The sequence below is a fragment of the Equus quagga genome, chromosome 4 (assembly GCF_021613505.1).
Source record: "Equus quagga isolate Etosha38 chromosome 4, UCLA_HA_Equagga_1.0, whole genome shotgun sequence".
Classification (NCBI taxonomy): Eukaryota; Metazoa; Chordata; class Mammalia; order Perissodactyla; family Equidae; genus Equus; species Equus quagga.
In genome coordinates this window covers 62,105,066-62,122,650 of record NC_060270.1, presented here as the reverse complement: position 1 = coordinate 62,122,650, position 17,585 = coordinate 62,105,066, and the positions used below count along the sequence as shown (strand labels likewise).

At 40.3% G+C, this 17,585-nt stretch overlaps 1 protein-coding gene across 2 annotated transcripts in view; it reads right to left on the bottom strand.

Annotated features, from left to right (window-relative positions):
- The window catches only part of ARHGEF4 (Rho guanine nucleotide exchange factor 4), a 245,539-nt gene that overhangs the window by 18,331 nt on the left and 209,623 nt on the right, over positions 1–17,585 (bottom strand). For both annotated transcript variants that reach the window (XM_046658663.1, XM_046658661.1), the window contains exon 5: positions 1,778–1,917. In XM_046658663.1, the coding sequence (XP_046514619.1) occupies positions 1,778–1,917 (140 nt within the window). The remainder of the gene's footprint in view (positions 1–1,777; positions 1,918–17,585) is intronic.

The window sequence follows — 17,585 nt, the reverse complement described above, 5'->3', positions numbered from 1 at the left end:
CCTCTGCCAGAGCCTGTGTTCTTAGAGCAGGCCTGGCTCCGCCTTTCCTCGTCCAGAGCGTCTTCGAACAAACAGCCTGTCCAGGGCTCTAAGAGGTGCTTCCACAGCAGCAGCAAGACGGGACAGACGAGAATTTCAGCATTAGGTGGGAGACACACAACTGCAGAAAGCAGACACAAGAACTTTTAACAATGCAGCTCTCATGGCCAATCAGATGAGCTGACATCTCTTCAGAGTCCCTCAAGGCCTGATGTTAGTGTTCCTCCTTCACTGTCATCCTTGTCATCGGAGATTTATTGCGAACCCACCATGCGCCAGCTTATTTATATTTGTTATTTCAGGCAGTCCTCATGTAACCTCATGGTTCTCCCGCTTCACAGGGAAGTAACCCAGTGCTCAGAGCTCACAGCTGGCTGCTGGCAGGGAAGGACGCCCACGTAGGTCTGGGAGGCCCCACTGCACGTGCTGCCTCCTGTTGGGCTGGGCCCCCAGACTGAGGAGGGCAGCCTAAGTCTTCAAGGAAATGCAAAACCAGTATCTGTGAATTCTGCTTCGGATGACACAATTTTAGAACACCATCCCTTCAAAATAGCTTATGAGAAGCACTTAAAGAGAGGCTTTATCTAAGCCTTTCTTAAGGAAGGCTTATTGATTTTCTTATTGGAAAAATCAATTTCTTTAGATGTTTATTCTTTATGCATCATGGATTTTGAGTAAATCATTATATAACAACTATTTCATGAGACGGATGCGCTGCTGACTGCGCCAAGAAGGCAGCTTTATACAACAACTATTTTAAATCGTTATTCAGAGCCGGGCCTGTAAGAAGAGCTTGTCCACCATCGACAGTACGTGCCCATCTGTCGAGTAGGTGATGAGGACCCTACACTCCTTAAGGGTTTCTGAGAAGCCTACCAGCCCATTCATCCACAGAAATGTTAAGGTGAACTGTTCATAAATTGACCCCTCCTGAGGAGAAAATCTGGGTGCTGCAAGATCCCAGGTGGTCAGATTCTAGTTCCAATGAAGCAGAAATATGCAGTATGTCATGACCAGGAGGAGAACATGGTGTTGTTACGGCTTGAGCCAGGTAACTGCCACTTTATGTTCAACAGCCCCCTCCAAATTAGGTAAAAAAGAAGAGAAGGAGAACCAGTGAGAAAAAGAGAGGAGCGTCAGGTCTCAAATTTCTCTCTCCTTGGCGGATGCAAAAGGAGAACTTGGTGTGGGAAGCAGTTTTGCTGAGATGAAGTGTCTCACTAATTTCTTCTGCTTAGGTAGGAACAGCCAAAGATGATAACTTGCACACAGTTGTCATAGCAACAGCAATGCCTTTCAGCTCTTGGAGCCAATAGGCAAGAACTCAGTTTGCCCTCGCCTTGCCCTCAGTCCTGCCCAAACAACTCATTGGAGGGTCAGGGAGCTAAGCCCTGGCCTTCCTTCTACCAAGCAGAGCTTCTTCCATCCAAGATGGCTTTACAGGACAGACTAGCACTCTTACATCGTAAGTCCTGGGTGTCACGCCTGCTATTCTGGGTTCCTTGTCGGCCCCCTGAGGGCAGAGGGGAGGTTCCTATACTTGGACAAGCTCTGCTCATGGACACCACATTCTAAAGTGTGAGCCACAGGATGAAACTGTGCTGTATACACGCTTGTGCCACTGTCGTCTGCTTGGAACACAAAGACTGGACATCTAGGCCTGCACGAACGTGCTGGAGTGGCCTGATGGCGAGGCCAGCTCCCAGCCCCGCCCCTGCCCACGCAGCCCTGACCCTACCTCATTGATGGCCAGTTGCTCGCCGCCCCCAGCAGGGTGGCTGTAGTGGTGGCTGGAGCTGTGCATATCCTCATAGAGGTCCTCCTCGCTCCCCGCCTCGTCAGCACGGATGGCAGTGTCCAGAACTCCATCGGGAATGGCTGCAAGGAGAGAGACCAGCTGGCAAAGAGGAGCTGAGGGAGGGGGCACGTGGACAAGGAGAAGAAACTGTTCAGGATAAAAGCCCCTTCTCTGAGAGAAGGGAGAAGATCTGGGAACTAGTTTCTCAAACCATCCTTGCTGCAGAAACGCGGTCTGGTTGAAAGAGTGCGCTGGTCGACTTTCACACCATCCCTGTTAGCCACCCACTGTTCAGTCCTCATCCGCTCCACAAACAAGGAGAAACAGTATCTGCCACAGCCTGACGCTCAAGAGTCACCTCCAGTGATGCCCTTCAAGCCACTCACTAACATGTGAGGTCCTTAAGGCATAAGGCCCTTAAGGAAAATGCTAACAATTTATTGTGAAACATACATACATCTCTCCAAAGAAATATACATGCAAAGATAGTGTGAAAATTAATAAAATGAACACTATGATACTTACCAACTGCTTGAGAGAACACCAGACTCTCAGCATCTGACTCCTGTACCCGCTCCAATGCCACCACTCTCGCTCCGTTAGAGAGCCAAGATTTCAGCCTCTTTATAAGTCATACCCACGCTTGTCTTTGTTTTAGCATTGATTTCTGTTGAGTTTTGCCTGGTTTGACCTTATATATAAATGGAAGCATGCAGCAGCTTTCCTTGTCTGACGGGCTTTTTTTACTTCACTGCTCGTGTCGCTGCGATTGATTCATTCTCACTGAGGCACAGTCTTCCATCTTGTGAATATTCCAAGTTTTACACATGCACGGACTGCAGGGGGTTGTTGTCTATGTCGTTGCTGGTGTGAACGGTGGCGCTGCACACATGTCTACATGCCTCCTGGGTACATGTCCCACAGTTTTTCTCAGACACCGTCTCAACCTCTTTTTCATTATCTCCCCCTAAAGAGCCTTTTATATATTGTTTTCCTAATACTCCCAATAAAATTTCATTATCACAAATACACTGTATGTTTTTTTTTTGAGGAAGATTAGCCCTGAGCTAACTACTGCCAGTCCTCCTCTTTTGTGCTGAGGAAGACTAGCCCTGAGCTAACATCGTGCCCATCTTCCTCTACTTTATATGTGGGACACCTGTCACAGCATGGCTTGCCAAGCAGTGCCATGTCCGCACCCGGGATCCGAACCAGCGAATCCCGGGCTGCTGAAGCGGAATGTGCGAACTTAACCGCTGCGCCACCGGGCCAGCCCCACACTGTACGTTTTTTATGTTCCATGACTCTTTGGAGGGCCACAAACCATTGTAATATCTAAGATTTTTGCCCCCTTTGGCAAAATCACTGCTCCTGGTGTGAATCCATGCTCCAGGGTAAAGACACACCTAGGTGTGGCCAGACTGTCTCCCAAAGCTACTCCACCAAATTAGACTTTTTCTGTGTGTGAGGAAGATTGGCCCTGAGCTAACATCTGTGCCAATCCTCCTCTTTTTGCTTGAGGAAGATTGTCGCTGAGCTCACATCTGTGCCCATCTTCCTCTATTTGATGTGGGATGCCACCACAGTGTGGCTTGACGAGTGGTGCTAGGTCTGTGCTGGATCTGAACCTGTGTACCCTGGGCTGCTGAAGTGGAGCACACAAACTCAGCCACTATGCCACCAGGTCAACCCCCAAATCAGACTTTTGGCAATATTTGTGAACCTTCCCATCACTCTACATCCCAGCCAACTCTTGAGATGGGCATTGTCAGACATTTTAATTTTTTAAAATTATTTTATTGAGGTCATAAGGGTTTATAACTGTGAAATTTCAGGTGTACCTTATTATTTATCAGTATTCTGTATAGATGGTATCATGCTCACCACCAATATATGTGTCCCCCTATATATGTGTCCCTTTACCCCTTTTGCCCACCCCAACGCCCTTCCCCTCTGGTAACCACTCATCTGTTGTCTTCGCCCTGGTATTAGGTTATCTTCCACACATGAGTGAAATCACGCAGTGTTTTTCTTTCTCTGTCTGGCTTGTTTCATTTAACATAATACCCTCAAGGTCCATCCATGTTGCTGCAAATGGGATGATTTTCTATTTTATTATGGCTGAGTAGTATTCCATTGTACAGATATACCACATCTTCTTTACCACACTTCCACGTCTTGGCTATTGTGAATAATGATGCAATGAACATTGGGGTGCATAAGTCTATTTGGATTGTTGATTTCAAGTTCCTTAGATAAATACCCAGTAGTGGGATAGCTGGGTTGTATGGTATTTCTATTTTTAAATTTTTTGAGGAATCTCCATACTGTTTTCCATAGTGGCTGCACCAGTTTGCATCTCCACAAACAGTGTATGAGGGTTCCCTTTTCTCCAAATCCTTTCCAACATTTATTTTTTGTGTTGGTGATTACAGCCATTCCAACGGGTGTAAGGTGATAACTCATGGTAGTTTTGAATTTCATTCCCTGATGATTAGCAATGTTGAACATCTTTCATGTGCCTGTTGGCCATCTGTATATCTTCTTTGGAAAAGTGTCTGTTCATATCCTCTGCCCATTTTTTGATTGGGTTGTTTGTTTTTCTGTTGCTGAGTTGTATGAGTTCTTTATATATTTTGGAGATTAACCCCTTGTTGGACATATCATTTGCAAATATCTTCTCCCAGTTGGTGGGTTGTCTTTTCATCTTATTCATGGTTTCATTTGCCTTGCAGAAGCTTTTTACTCTGATGTAGTCCCATGTGTTTATCTTTTCTTTTGTTTCCCATGCCTGAGTAGACATGGTGTTTGAAAAGATGCTGCTAAGACCGATGTCAAAGACTGTACTGCCTATATTTTCTTCTAGAAGTTTTACAGTTTCAGGTCTTACCTTCAAGTCTTTAATTAATTTTGAATTTTTTTTTTTTGTATGGTGAAAGATAATGGTCTGCTTTCATTCTTTTGCATGTGGCTGTTCAGTTTTCCCAACACCATTTACTGAAGCGGCTTTCCCTTCTTTGTTGTATGTTCTAGGCTACTAGGTGGAAGATTAGCTGTCCATAGATGTGTGGTTTTATTTCTGGGCTTTCAATACTGTTCCATTGATCTGTGTGTTTTTGTGCCAGTATCAAGCTGTTTTGATCACTATGGCTTTGTATTGTATTTTGAAGTCAGGGATTTGGAAGCCTCCAGCTTTGTTCTTTTCTCTCAGGATTGCCTTCACTATTTGGGGTGTTTTGTTGTTCCATATGAATTTCAAGATTTTTTCTTCTATTTCCTTGAAGAATGTCATCGCGATTCTGATTGGGATTACATTGAATCTGTATATTGCTTTAGGTAATATGAATATTTTAACGATGTTTATTCTTTCAATCAATGTGTATGGAATATCTTTCCATGTCTTTTTTGGGGGGAGGGAGTGTAATGGTATTTTTTAATGTTTTTAAAAAACATTTTATTATGAGATATTACATACATTTAGAAACATATATAAAGCAAAATGTGCATTGTAAAGAACTATAAAATAAACACCACCCATATGAAGAACTAGAATGACCCTGGAACCTCTTCATGTATCTCTAATTATAAACTCTTTCCTCCTTCACAGAGGTAAGCACTACCCTGACTTTTATGATAATTAGTTCTGCTTTTCTTTATATTTTATTATCTATGTGTGCATAGCTAAACAAAATAGTTTAATTTGTACAGTTATATAAGGCAATATAGTTTAGTATGTCCATTTATCTAGTTTAATTTGTTCATTTATACATATAGTCTCTTTGTATTTTTACTTCTTTCATTCAACATATGATTGTAAGATTCATCCATATTGTTGTGTGTAGCTCTAGTCTAAGCTTTTTTTTTTTTATTTGCGGTCATAATATTTTACAACATTGTGAAATTTCAGTTGCATATTCTTATTTGTCAGTCACCATATAAATGTGCCCCTTCACCCCTTTTGCCCACCCCTCAACTCCCTTCCCCTCGGGTAACCACTAAACTGTTCTCTTTCTCTGTGCGTTAGTTTGCCTTCCAGATATGAGTGAAATCATATGGTGCTTGTCTCTCTCTCTGTCTGGCTTATTTTGCTTAACATAATATCTTCAAGGTCCATTCATGGTGCTGCAAATGGGACGATTTTGTCTTTTTTATGGCTGAGTAGTATTCCATTGTATATATATATATACCACATCTTCTTTATCCACTCATCAGTTGATGGACACTTAGGTTGCTTCCACGTCTTGGCTATTGTGAATACTGCTGCAATGAACGTAGAGGTGCATAAGTCTATTTGGATTGTTGATTTCAAGTTCTTTAGATAAATACCCAGTAGTGGGATAGCTGGGTTGTATGGTATTTCTATTTTTAAATTTTGGGGGAAATCTCCATAATGTTTTCCATAGTGGCTGTACCAGTTTGCATTCCCACCAACAGTGTATGCGGGTTCCCTTTTCTCCACATCCTCTCCAACATTTGTTATATTTTGACTTGGTGACTACTGCCATTCTAACAGGTGTAAGGTGATAATTCATTGTAGTTTTGATTTTCATTTCCCTGATGATTAGCGATGTTGAGCATCTTTTCATGTGCCTGTTGGCCATCTGTATATCTTCTTTGGAAAAGTGTCTGTTCATATCCTCTGCCCATTTTTTGATTGGGTTGTTTTTTTGTTGTTGAGTTGTATGAGTTCTTTATATATTTTGGAGATTAACCCCTTGTTGGACATATCATTTGCAAATATCTTCTCCCAGTTGGTGGGTTGTCTTTTCGTTTTGTTCATGGTTTCATTTGCCTTGTAGAAGCTCTTTTGTCTGATAAAGTCCCATTTGTTTATTTTTTTTTTTGTTTCCATTGTCCGAGTAGACATGATATTCGAAAAGATCCTTCTAGACCAATGTCAAAGAGTGTATTGCCTAATGTATTCTTCTAGCAGTTTTATGGTTTCAGGTCTTACCTTCAAGTCTTTTATCCATTTTGAGTTAATTTTTGTATGGTGCAAGATAATGGTCTACTTTCATTCTTTTGCATGTGGCTGTTCAGTTTTCCCAACACCATTTATTGAAGAGGCTTTCCTTTCTCTGTTGTATGTTCTTGGCTCCTTTGTTGAAGATTAGCTGTTCGTAATGTGTGGTTTTATTTCTGGGCTTTCAATTCTGTTCCATTGATCTGTGTGTCTGTTTTTGTGCCAGACCATGCTGTTTTAATCACTATAGCTTTGTATTGTATTTTGAAGTCAGAGATTGTGATGCCTCCAGCTTTGTTCTTTTTTCTTAGAATTGCTTTAGCTATTTTGGGTCTCTTCTTGCCCCATGTGAATGCTAGAATTCTTTATTCTATTTCCATCAAGAACATAATTGGGATTCTGATTGGGATTACACTGAATCTGTAGATTGCTTTAGGTTGTATGGACATTTTAACTAGGTTTATTCTTCCAATCCATGTGCATGGAATCTCTTTAAATTTCTTTATGTCATCAACAATTTCTTTCAATAAAGTAGTTTTCATTGTATAGGTCTTTCACCTCCTTGGTTAAATATATTACTAGATATTTTATTATTTTTGTTGCAACTGTAAATGGGACTGTATTCTTGCGTTCTCTTTCTGTTAGTTCATTATTAGAGTATAGAAATGCAACTGATTTTTGTAAGTTGATTTAGTACCCTGCAACTTTGCTGTAGTTGTTGATTATTTCTAATTATTTTCTGATGGATTCTTCAGGGTTTTCTATATATAGAATCATGTCATCTGCAAACAGCAGGAGTTTCACTTCTTCATTGCGTATTTGGATTCCTTTTATTTCTTTTCTTGACTAATTGCTCTGGCCAAAACCCTCAGTACTATGCTGAATAGGAGTGATGAGAGTGGGCACCCTTGTCTTGTTCCTGTTCTCAGAAGGATGGCTTTCAGTCTTTCAGCATTGAGTATGATGTTGGCTGTGGGTTTGTCATATGTGGCCTTTATTATGTTGAGGTACTTTCCTTCTATATCCATTTTATTGAGAGTTTTTTTTAATCATAAATGGATGTTGGATCTTCTCAAATGCTTTCTCTGCATCTATTGAGATGATCATGTGACTTTTATTGATCAATTTGTTAATGTGGTGTACCACGTTGATTGATTTGCACATGTTGAACCATCCCTGCATCCATGGATAAATCCCACTTGATCATGGTGATTGATCATTTTGTAATATTGCTGTATTCAGTTTGCCAATATTTCCTTGAGGATTTTTGCATCCATGTTCATTAGTGATATTGCCCTGTAATTTTCTTTCTTTGTGTTGTCCTTGTATAGTTTTGGTATCAGGGTGATATTGGCCTCATAGGATGAGTTAGGATGCATTCTGTCTTCTTCAATTTTTTGGAATAGTTTGAGAAGGACAGGTGTTAATTCTTCTTTGAATGTTTGCTAGAATTCTCTAGAGAAGCCATTTGGTCCTGGACTTTTGTTTTTTGGGAGGTTTTTGATTACTGTTTCAATCTCTTTACTTGTGATTAGTCTAATCAGATTCTCTATTTCTTCTGGATTCAGTTTTCGGAGGCTGTATGAGTCTAAGAATTTATCAATTTCTTTTAGATTGTTTAATTTTTTGGCATATAGCCTCTCATAGTATTCTCTTATATCCTTTGTGTTTCTGTGGTATCCATTGTAATTTCTCCTCTTTCATTTCTGATTTTATTTATTTGAACTTTCTCTCTTTTTTTCTTAGTGAGTCTGGCTAAGGTTTTGCCAATTTTATTTATCTGCTCAAAGAACTAGCTCTTAGTTTCATTGATCCTGTCTACTGTTTTTTTTTTTGTTTATATTTATTTCTGCTCTAATTTTTTTTTCTAAAGATTGGCACCTGGCTAACAACTGTTGCCAATCTTTTTTTTTTCCCTGCTTTATCTCCCCAACCCCCCCGTCCACAGTTGTATATCCTAGTTTGCAGTTCCTTCTAGTTGTGGGATGTGGGATGCTGCCTCAACGTGGCTTGACGAGCGGTGCCATGTCCGTGCCCAGGATCCGAACCCTGGGCCGCCGGAGCGGAGTGCGTGAACTTAACCACTCAGCCACAGAGCCAGCCCCTCTGCTCTAATTTTTATCATTTCCCTCCTTCTGCTGACTTTGGGCTTTCTTTGTTCTTCGTTTTCTTGTTTGGTTAGGTGTAATTTAGGATTACTTAGTTTAGATTTTTCTTATTTGTTGAGGTGGCCCTGTATTGCTATGAATTTCCCTCTTAGAGCTGCTTTTGCTGGGTCCCATAATTGGCGTGATGTATTTTCATTTTCATTTGTCTCCAGATATTTTTTGATCTCTCCTTTGATTTCCTCATTAATTGAATGGTTGTTCAGTAGCACGTTGTTTAGTCTCCATATATTTGTGACCTTCTCAGCTTTTTCCTTGTAGTTGATTTGTAGTTTCATAGCATTATGGTTGGAAAAGATGCTTGACATGATTTCAATCTTCTTAAATTTACTGAGGCTTGCCTTGTTTCCCAACATATGGTCTGTCTTTGAGAATGTTTCATGTGCACTTGAGAAGAATGTGTATTCTGCTGTTTGGGGATGGAGTGTTCTATATATGTCTATGAAGTTCATCTGGTCTAGTTTTTTGTTTAATTCCACTATTTCCTTGTTGATTTTCTGTTTGGATGATCTATCCATTGATGGAAGTGGGGTGTTGAGGTCCCCTACTATTACTGTGTTGCTGTTAATTTCTCCCTTTAGGTCTGTTAATAGTTGCTTCATGTACTTTGGTGCTCCTGTGTTAGGTGCACATATATTCATAAGTGTTATGTCCTCTTGGTGGAATGTCGTTTTTATCATTATATACTGTCCCTCTTTGTCTCTCATTGTCTTTTTTATCTTGATGTCTGCTTTTTCTGATATAAGCATGGCAACACCTGCTGTCTTTTGTTGGCCATTAGCTTAGAGTATTATCTTCCATCCCTTCACTCTGAGCCTGTGTTTGTCTTTAGAGCTGAGATGTGTTTCCTGGAGGCAGCATATTGTTTGGTCTTGTTTTTAAATTCATCTCACCACTCTCTGTCTTTTGATTAGAGAATTCAATCCATTTACATTTAGAGTGATTATTGATGTATGAGGGCTCAATACTGCCATTTTATCACTTGTTTTCCGGTTGTTCTATATTTCCCTTGTTTCTCTTCCTGTGTATTTCTACCTGACATTTCAGTTTGGTGATTTTCTGTGATGGTTTTCTCTTTATTTACCATTTGTGTCTCTGTTCTGATTTTTTGCTTAGTGGTTACCATGATGTTTGTATAAAAAACCTCATAGGGGCTGGCCCCATTGCCAAGTTAAGTTAGCATGTTCTGCTTCAGCAGCCTAGGGTTTTGCTGGTTCGGATCCTGGGCATGGACATGGCACTGCTCATTAGGTCATGTTGAGGTGGTGTCCCACATACCTCAACTAGAAGGACCCACAACTAAAATATACAACTATGTACTTGGGGGATTTGGGGAGAAAAAGCAGAAAAAAAAATCTCATAGATGAGATAGTCCATTTTTTGATAGCTTCTTATCTCCATTAGCCTAATCAGGTTCCATCTCTTTCCTCTTCCACATCTAAGTTATTGTTGTCACAACTTATTTGGTTTCGTGTTGTGAGTTTGTGATTAAAATGAAGCATTTATAGTTATTTTTGATGCTTTCCTTCTCTTTATCTTTAATGTTATAATTAAGTCTTTGCTAACTTGTTCTGATAGAGAGCTGCAATTTTCTAATTTTGTCTGTCTGTTTATCTCCTTGCTCAAGGCTTTGTAAAACTTTTCCTTTTAGTTTCAGGTATGAGGGCATTCTTGATCATCTCCTGTCTGGAGGGTCTTGTGGCAATGAACTCCCTCAGTTTCTGTTTATCATGGAAAGCGTTTTTTTTTTTTTTTTTTTTTTGTGGTGAGCAAGATTGGTCCTGAGCTAACATCTGTTGCCAATCTTCCTCTTTTTTGCTTGAGGAAGGTTGCCCCTGAGCTAACATCTGTGCCAGTCTTCCTCTGTTTTTGTATTTGGGACACCGCCACAGCATGGCTTGATGAGTGGTGTGTAGGTGGGTGCCAAGGGTTCCTTTGTCTTCAGGATTGGTTTCTGTCTTGTCATTTGCCTTCTGATCTGGAGTGTTAATATATTTCTTCATGCTGTTGGATGAAGTGAACCTCTGCTGGAGCATAGTGATAGTGTCTGGCTGCAGATTCCACCTGCCACCACTTGGGGGGCAGGAGCCATGTTTTCTGAACCTGCTGTGTTCACTGGGAGTTGTGCTAGTGGGGCCTGTCTACGTTTGCTGGCCATGGTTTAGCGGGTCCCACATGTAGGCACAGGCCCTATGATGTGGATCTGCTGCCCTGAGTGCCAGGCGAGCTGGTGCCCCAGGCAGAAGGGGCTGCCAGTGGGGCACTGGCTTTCGCCCATGTCCACTCCACTGGGTGTAGCCTGCCTGGGCAGCTGGGCGTGGTGGGGAGTGCCTCCCAGGGCGCTGGCTGTCCTGTGCAGAATGTGCCTGGGGGTTTGGGGTGACTTTGAAAGGGAAAACATCCCTGTGAGACCTGCCTGCTGCGTCATCTTCCTTGGACTCATGGTGGCCACTATTCAAGGGCCCACATGTGGATGCTGCTGCTGGGGTGTGGGGGAGGGCTGCTCACTCCTGCCACTGATCCTGGGGATCCAGCACCCCCACCTTGAGATGTGGAGCTGCAGGTTCTCTGCGACGTCCTACTATGCTGTGTGGGTGTCCTCTGTTGGCTAATGAATGTCCTTTTGGTTGTATCTTGGAGGAGAGGCTACAGGAACAGCTCACTCTGCCATGATGCTGATGTCACTCTCAAAAATTTTAATTTTTGACAGACAGAAGGGTATGAAGTGGTATCTTACTGTAGTTTTAATTTGCATTTCTATGATTACTAATGAGTTGAACATCTTATCTATGTTTATGGGTCATTTCTATTTACTTCAATGTGAAATGTCTATTCAGGTGCTTATCTTTAACGTAATCCTAGGTGTGAAAAATATACCTCTATGTATGTATATATGTATATACATACACTTTTTCCCCCTCCATTCTAGATACTAAATCTTTGTCACCCATATGTGTCACAAGTATCATCTCCCAGTTTGTGGCTTGTCTTGTCTTTTTAAGATGTTTTGGATGAACAGAAGTTCTTAATTTTCATATAAACAAATTTATCAATCTTGTATATTATGATTTCTATTTTTGGGTTTAGGAAACTCTTTTGTAACTCAAAGTTATAAAGATATTCTCCCCTATGCTATCCTGTAATACTTTGTAGTTCTTCCTTGACTTTTAAGTTTTTAATGTACTTGGGAATGATTTTTGCATATTGTGTGAGGTTGGAAGCTGTGATATTGGGATTTATAATAAGAAACGTATATTTGGTATAATACCCTCATGGTCCATCCATGTTGTTGCAAATGGCATGATTTCATCTTCTTTTTTTGTTATGGCTGAGTAGTATTATGCTAGTGAAATAAGTCAGATGATAAAGAAAATTACTGTATGACTTCACTTACATGTGGAAGAGAAACACACATACAGAGAACAGATTGGTGGTTAGCAGAGGGAAGGGGGTGGGGGGAGGGTGAAAGGGGTAAGGGGCACTTTTGTGTGGTGAACATGATCAGTCTATACAGAAGCTGAAATATAATGATGCACTCCTGAAATATACACAATGTTATAAACCAATATGACTCCAATAAAATAAATTTAAAAATATAGATATATATTTGGTCTTGGACCCTTTCCTGCCACAGAGCTCCTAAAACTCTTGGAATTTCCCGTGATGAGAAAGATGAAGGTGTCTTTTGTTATGTTAATGAAATGACTTTTGGAAAGCCCTTAGATAACCTAAGGATGGGGGCTGGTTGCCAGGGAAACCAACTGTGTGATTAGATGGAATTTTCAGTTGCCGCGCACCACCACCCCCGTGCTCAGCTCCAGGGAGTGGAGAGCAGCTGGAGGTTGAATCAATTGCTGATGGGCAATGATTTAATCAATCACACCTACGTAATGAAGCCTCCATAAAAACCTAAAGGATGGGGTACAGAGAGCTTCCAGGGCAGAGACCACGTGGAGATCTGGGGAGAGTGGTGCCCGTGGAGCGAGCTTGGGAGCCCCGTGCCCCTTCCCTGTGCCCTGCCCTGTGCGTCTGTTCATCTGGCTGTTTCTGAATTGTATCCTTTAATAATAAACTGGCACTGTAGTAAGTGAAATGTGTCTCTGAGTTCTGTGAGTTGCTCAAGCACATTAATTGAACCCAAGGCAGGGGGTTGTTGGAACCTCCAATGTCAGAAGCACCTTGGATTTGTGACTGAAGAGGTGAGGGGCAGTCTTGTGTGACGGAGCCTTTAACCTGTGGGATCTGATGCTATCTCCAGGTAGATAGTGTCAGAATTTAGTTGAATTGCACGGCACTCTGCTGGTGTCCCGAGAATTGCTTGGTGGTTTGGGACCCCTCTCCCGACGTTGGAACTGGGTCCAGAACCTTTAAAATACAATTTCATTTTTTCTGTAAGGACAATGAATTGTCTCAGCACCATTTATGGAAGAGGCAGTCCTTTTCTATGTCTGCTTTGTGCTTAAATCAAGTTTCTGCATAGGCGGGTCTGCATCTGTACTCTATTCTTGTGGGAGGCAGAGTAAGGTGCCCAAAAGGTGTCAAAATCATAATTCCTGGAGTCCATGAATATGTTATTTTACATGACAAAGAGGAATTAAGGTTGCAGATGGAATTAAGGCTGCAAATCAGCTAACCTGGAAATAGGGAAATTATCCTGGATTATCTGGGTGAGCCCAACACAGGTGAAAATATTAACTTTAAACACTCACCTCAAGCATTACCTCCTCTGTGCAAGCTTTATCTGACACCTTCTCTCCAAGAACTGATATCCGCTTCTCTCTCACCCCCAAGGTGCCTTGTACAGACAATGCTCATGGCATTTATCATACGCCCCCCATACATTATATTTGTTTGACTGTCTCTCCCAAAGGCAGTAACCATGTCTTATTCATTGATGTAGACATTCAGTAAATGTTAAATAAATGAGTGAGTAAATAGACGGATGGAAGAATGGTGGATAGAGGGATGACTAAGCAGAAGAATAAAAAAGTGGAGAGATGAATAAATGAATGCATAGAAGACTGGAGGATGGTGGCAAGTAACTGAAGGCAGAGCTGGCGAGGCCTGGCAAAGCCAATGCCAGGAAGACAGTTAAAGCTTCCTGTGTATGGCTGAGTATGGACACAGAAGCATGTGACGCCATGAGATCAAGCCCTGTCCCCAGATCTGACCTGGGAAGCCCTCTGTCTCCAGCTGGCATTAGCCCAGCTTGGGAGCAGGAACTGAGAGACCTGCTCCTGACCCATACAGTCAAGAGTCCCAAGGAACCGTCATTTATGTTTTATTATGGAAAGTTTCAAATGTATACAAAGGGAGAGATAATAGCATAATGAACCTTGTACACCCATTGTCCAGCTTCAACAATTCTCAACGGGCAAGCAATTTTGTTTCATTATCTATATGCCTTCCTCACTAGATCCAAGACATGACATAATTTCATCTGTAAATATTGTAGTATGTATTTCTAAGAGATAAGGACTCTCTCTCTTTTTAAAAAACATAACTGTAATACACATCTAAAACAAACTATAATCCATCAAAGGTTGTCTAAGTGTCATACCCTCTCCTCTGGGGCATGAAAAAACCCTTTTTATTTTGAAATAACTGTAGAGTATAGGGTGTTGTGACTTTAGTGCAGGTCCTGTGTACTCTACATCCAGCCCCCCAATGGTTACATCTTAAGTAACTCCAGTACAATATCACAGGCAGGAAACTGACCTTGGTACAACAGGTACATGTGGTTCTATGTCATTTTATCACCTGTGTAGATTTGTGTAACCATCATGCAACCAGAAGGTAAGCTTTTGAGGTCGGCTTTTTTCACTCAGCCCAATGCCCTTGAGAGCCATCCAAAGTGTGGCTTGTATTGATTCTTCATTCCTTTTGATTGCTTACTAGTATTCCATGCAATGGCTGTACAGGTTTGTTTAGCCATGCATCCATTAAGGGACATCTGGGTGGTTTCCAGTTTTAGGATGTTACAAATACAGCTACAATGAACATTTGTGTAAAGGTCTTTGGGTGGACATAAGCTTTCATTTCTTTGGGATAAATGCAGTTGCCTAGGATGCAATCGTTGGGTCATATGGCAGCTGGATGTTTAGTTTTTAAGAAACTGTCAAACTATTTTCCAGAGAAGTTATACCAGTGTACATTCCCACCAACAATGTACGAAAGATCCAGTTTCTCAGAATCCTTATCTTATCAGCATTTGGTATTGTCACTATCTTATATTTTAGACATTCTGATAGGTGTATAGCGATATTGCTTCCTGGTCTTAATTTGCATTTCTGAAAGGGCAGGTGGTGTTGAACACCTTTTCATGTGCTTATTTGCTATGCATATATCTTTGGTGAAGTATTTCTTCATGATTTTGCCTGTTTTCCAATTGGATTGTCTGCTATTTTAATGTAAGATTTGAAAATGTTTTATATATTCTAGAAATGGGTCCTTTGTCAGATATGTGGTTTGTAAGAATTTCCTCTCAGTCTATAGCTTATCTTTTCATCCTCCTAACACGGGTTCTCATAGAGCAAAAGTTCTTAATTTTGATGAAGTTCAATTTATCAATTTTTCCTTTTGTGGGTCATGCTTTTGGAGTCATGTCTAAGAACTCTTCACTAAACCCTTGTTCCAAAAGATTTTCACTTATGTTTTCTTCCAAAAGCTTTATTGTTTATCTTTTTTTTTTTTTTTTAGATTGGCACCTGAGCTAACATCTGTTGCCAATCTTCTTCTTCTTCTTTTTTTTCCCCTTCTTCTCCCCAAAGCCCCCGCAGTACATAGTTGTATATTCTAGCTGTAGGTCCTTCTGGTTGTGCTATGTGGGATGCTGCCTCAGCATGGCCTGATCAGTGGTGCCATTTCTGCGCCCAGGATCCGAACCAGGGAAACTCTGGGCCACAGGGCACGTGAACCCAACCACTCGGCTGTGGGGCCAGCCTCTATAGTTTATCTTTTATATCTAAATCTATGATCCATTTTGAGGATTTTTTTGTATAATATGCGAGATTTAGATGGCGGTTCATTTTTATTGCCTATGGATGTCCAATTGTTTCAGCACTATTTGTGAAAAGACTATCTTACTTCTACTCAATCACTTTTATACCTTTGTCAAAAATCAGTTGGCCTAGTGGAGACATTACTACCAATTTTACAGAAATAAAAAGAATTATAAGAGAATACTATCAATTGTTGTACACCAACAAACTAGATAAACTAGATGATATGGACAAATTCTTAGAAACACACATCTACCACAATTGACTCAAGAAGAAACAGAAAATCTGAATAGACCTATAACTAGTAAGGAGATTGAGTTGGTAAGCAAAAACCTGCCAATGAAGAAAAGCCCAAGATTAGATGGCTTCACTAGTGAATTCTACCAAACATTTAAATAAGAATTAGCATCACTCTTTCTCAAACTCTTCTAAAAAACTGACAAGAAGGTAATACTTCCTAATTCATTAAAACCAGACAAAACATTACAAGAAAAGAAAATTACAGAAAATATCCTTTGTATGCATGTAGATGTAAAACTCTTCAACCAAGAGTTAGTAAACTGAATTCAACAGCATGTTAAAAAGATTATATATCTTGACAAACTGAGATTATTTCTGGAATGGTTCAAGATATGAAAATCATTCAATATAACATTAATAGAAATGAAGAGAAAAAAGAACTACATGATCATCTCAATTGACACAGAGAGAGCATTGACAAAATTCAGCACCTTTTCCTGATAAAAATACTCATAAACTAGCAATAGAAGGGAATGTCCTCAACTTGATAAAGGCCATATATGAGAAACCCACAGCTAACATCATACTCAATGAGAAATTGAAAGCTTTTTCCTTGGGATCAGGAATAAGACAAAGATGCTTGCTTTCACCACTTGTATTCAACATAGTATTGGAAGTTCTAGCCAGAGCAATTAGGCAAGAAAAACAAAAAGAAGTCATCCACATTGGAAAGGAAGAAGAAAACTATCTCTGTTTGTTGATGACATGATCTTATATGTAGGAAACCTTAAAGAATCCACAGTAAATTTTTAGAGCTGAAAAATAAATTCAGCAAAGTTGCAGAATACAAATCAACACACAAAAATAGTTTTATCTGTATATACTTGCAAGGAACAACTGAAAAAGGAAAATTTTAAAAATTCTATTACAGTATCATTAAAAATAATAAATTACTTAGGAATAAGTTTAACCAAGGAGGCAAAAACTTGTACACTGAAAATTACAAAATGTTGCTGAAAGATATTAAAGAAAACCTAAATAACTGGAAATACATCCCATGTTTATGGATTGGTAGACTTAATATTGTTAAGATAACAATACTATCCAAAGCAATCTACAAATTCAAGGCAATCCCTATCAAAATCCCAATGACATTTTTTACAGAAATAGAAAAACTCATCCTAAAATTCATATGGAATCTCAAGAGACTCTGAATAGCCAAAATTATCTTGAGAAAATAAAAACTAAGTAGGAGGACTCACATTTCCTGATTTCAAAACTTAGTACAAAGCCACAGTAATCAAAACAGTGTGGTACTGGCCATAAAGATAGACATACAGACCAACAGAATAGAGCACTCAGAAATAAACCCTCACATA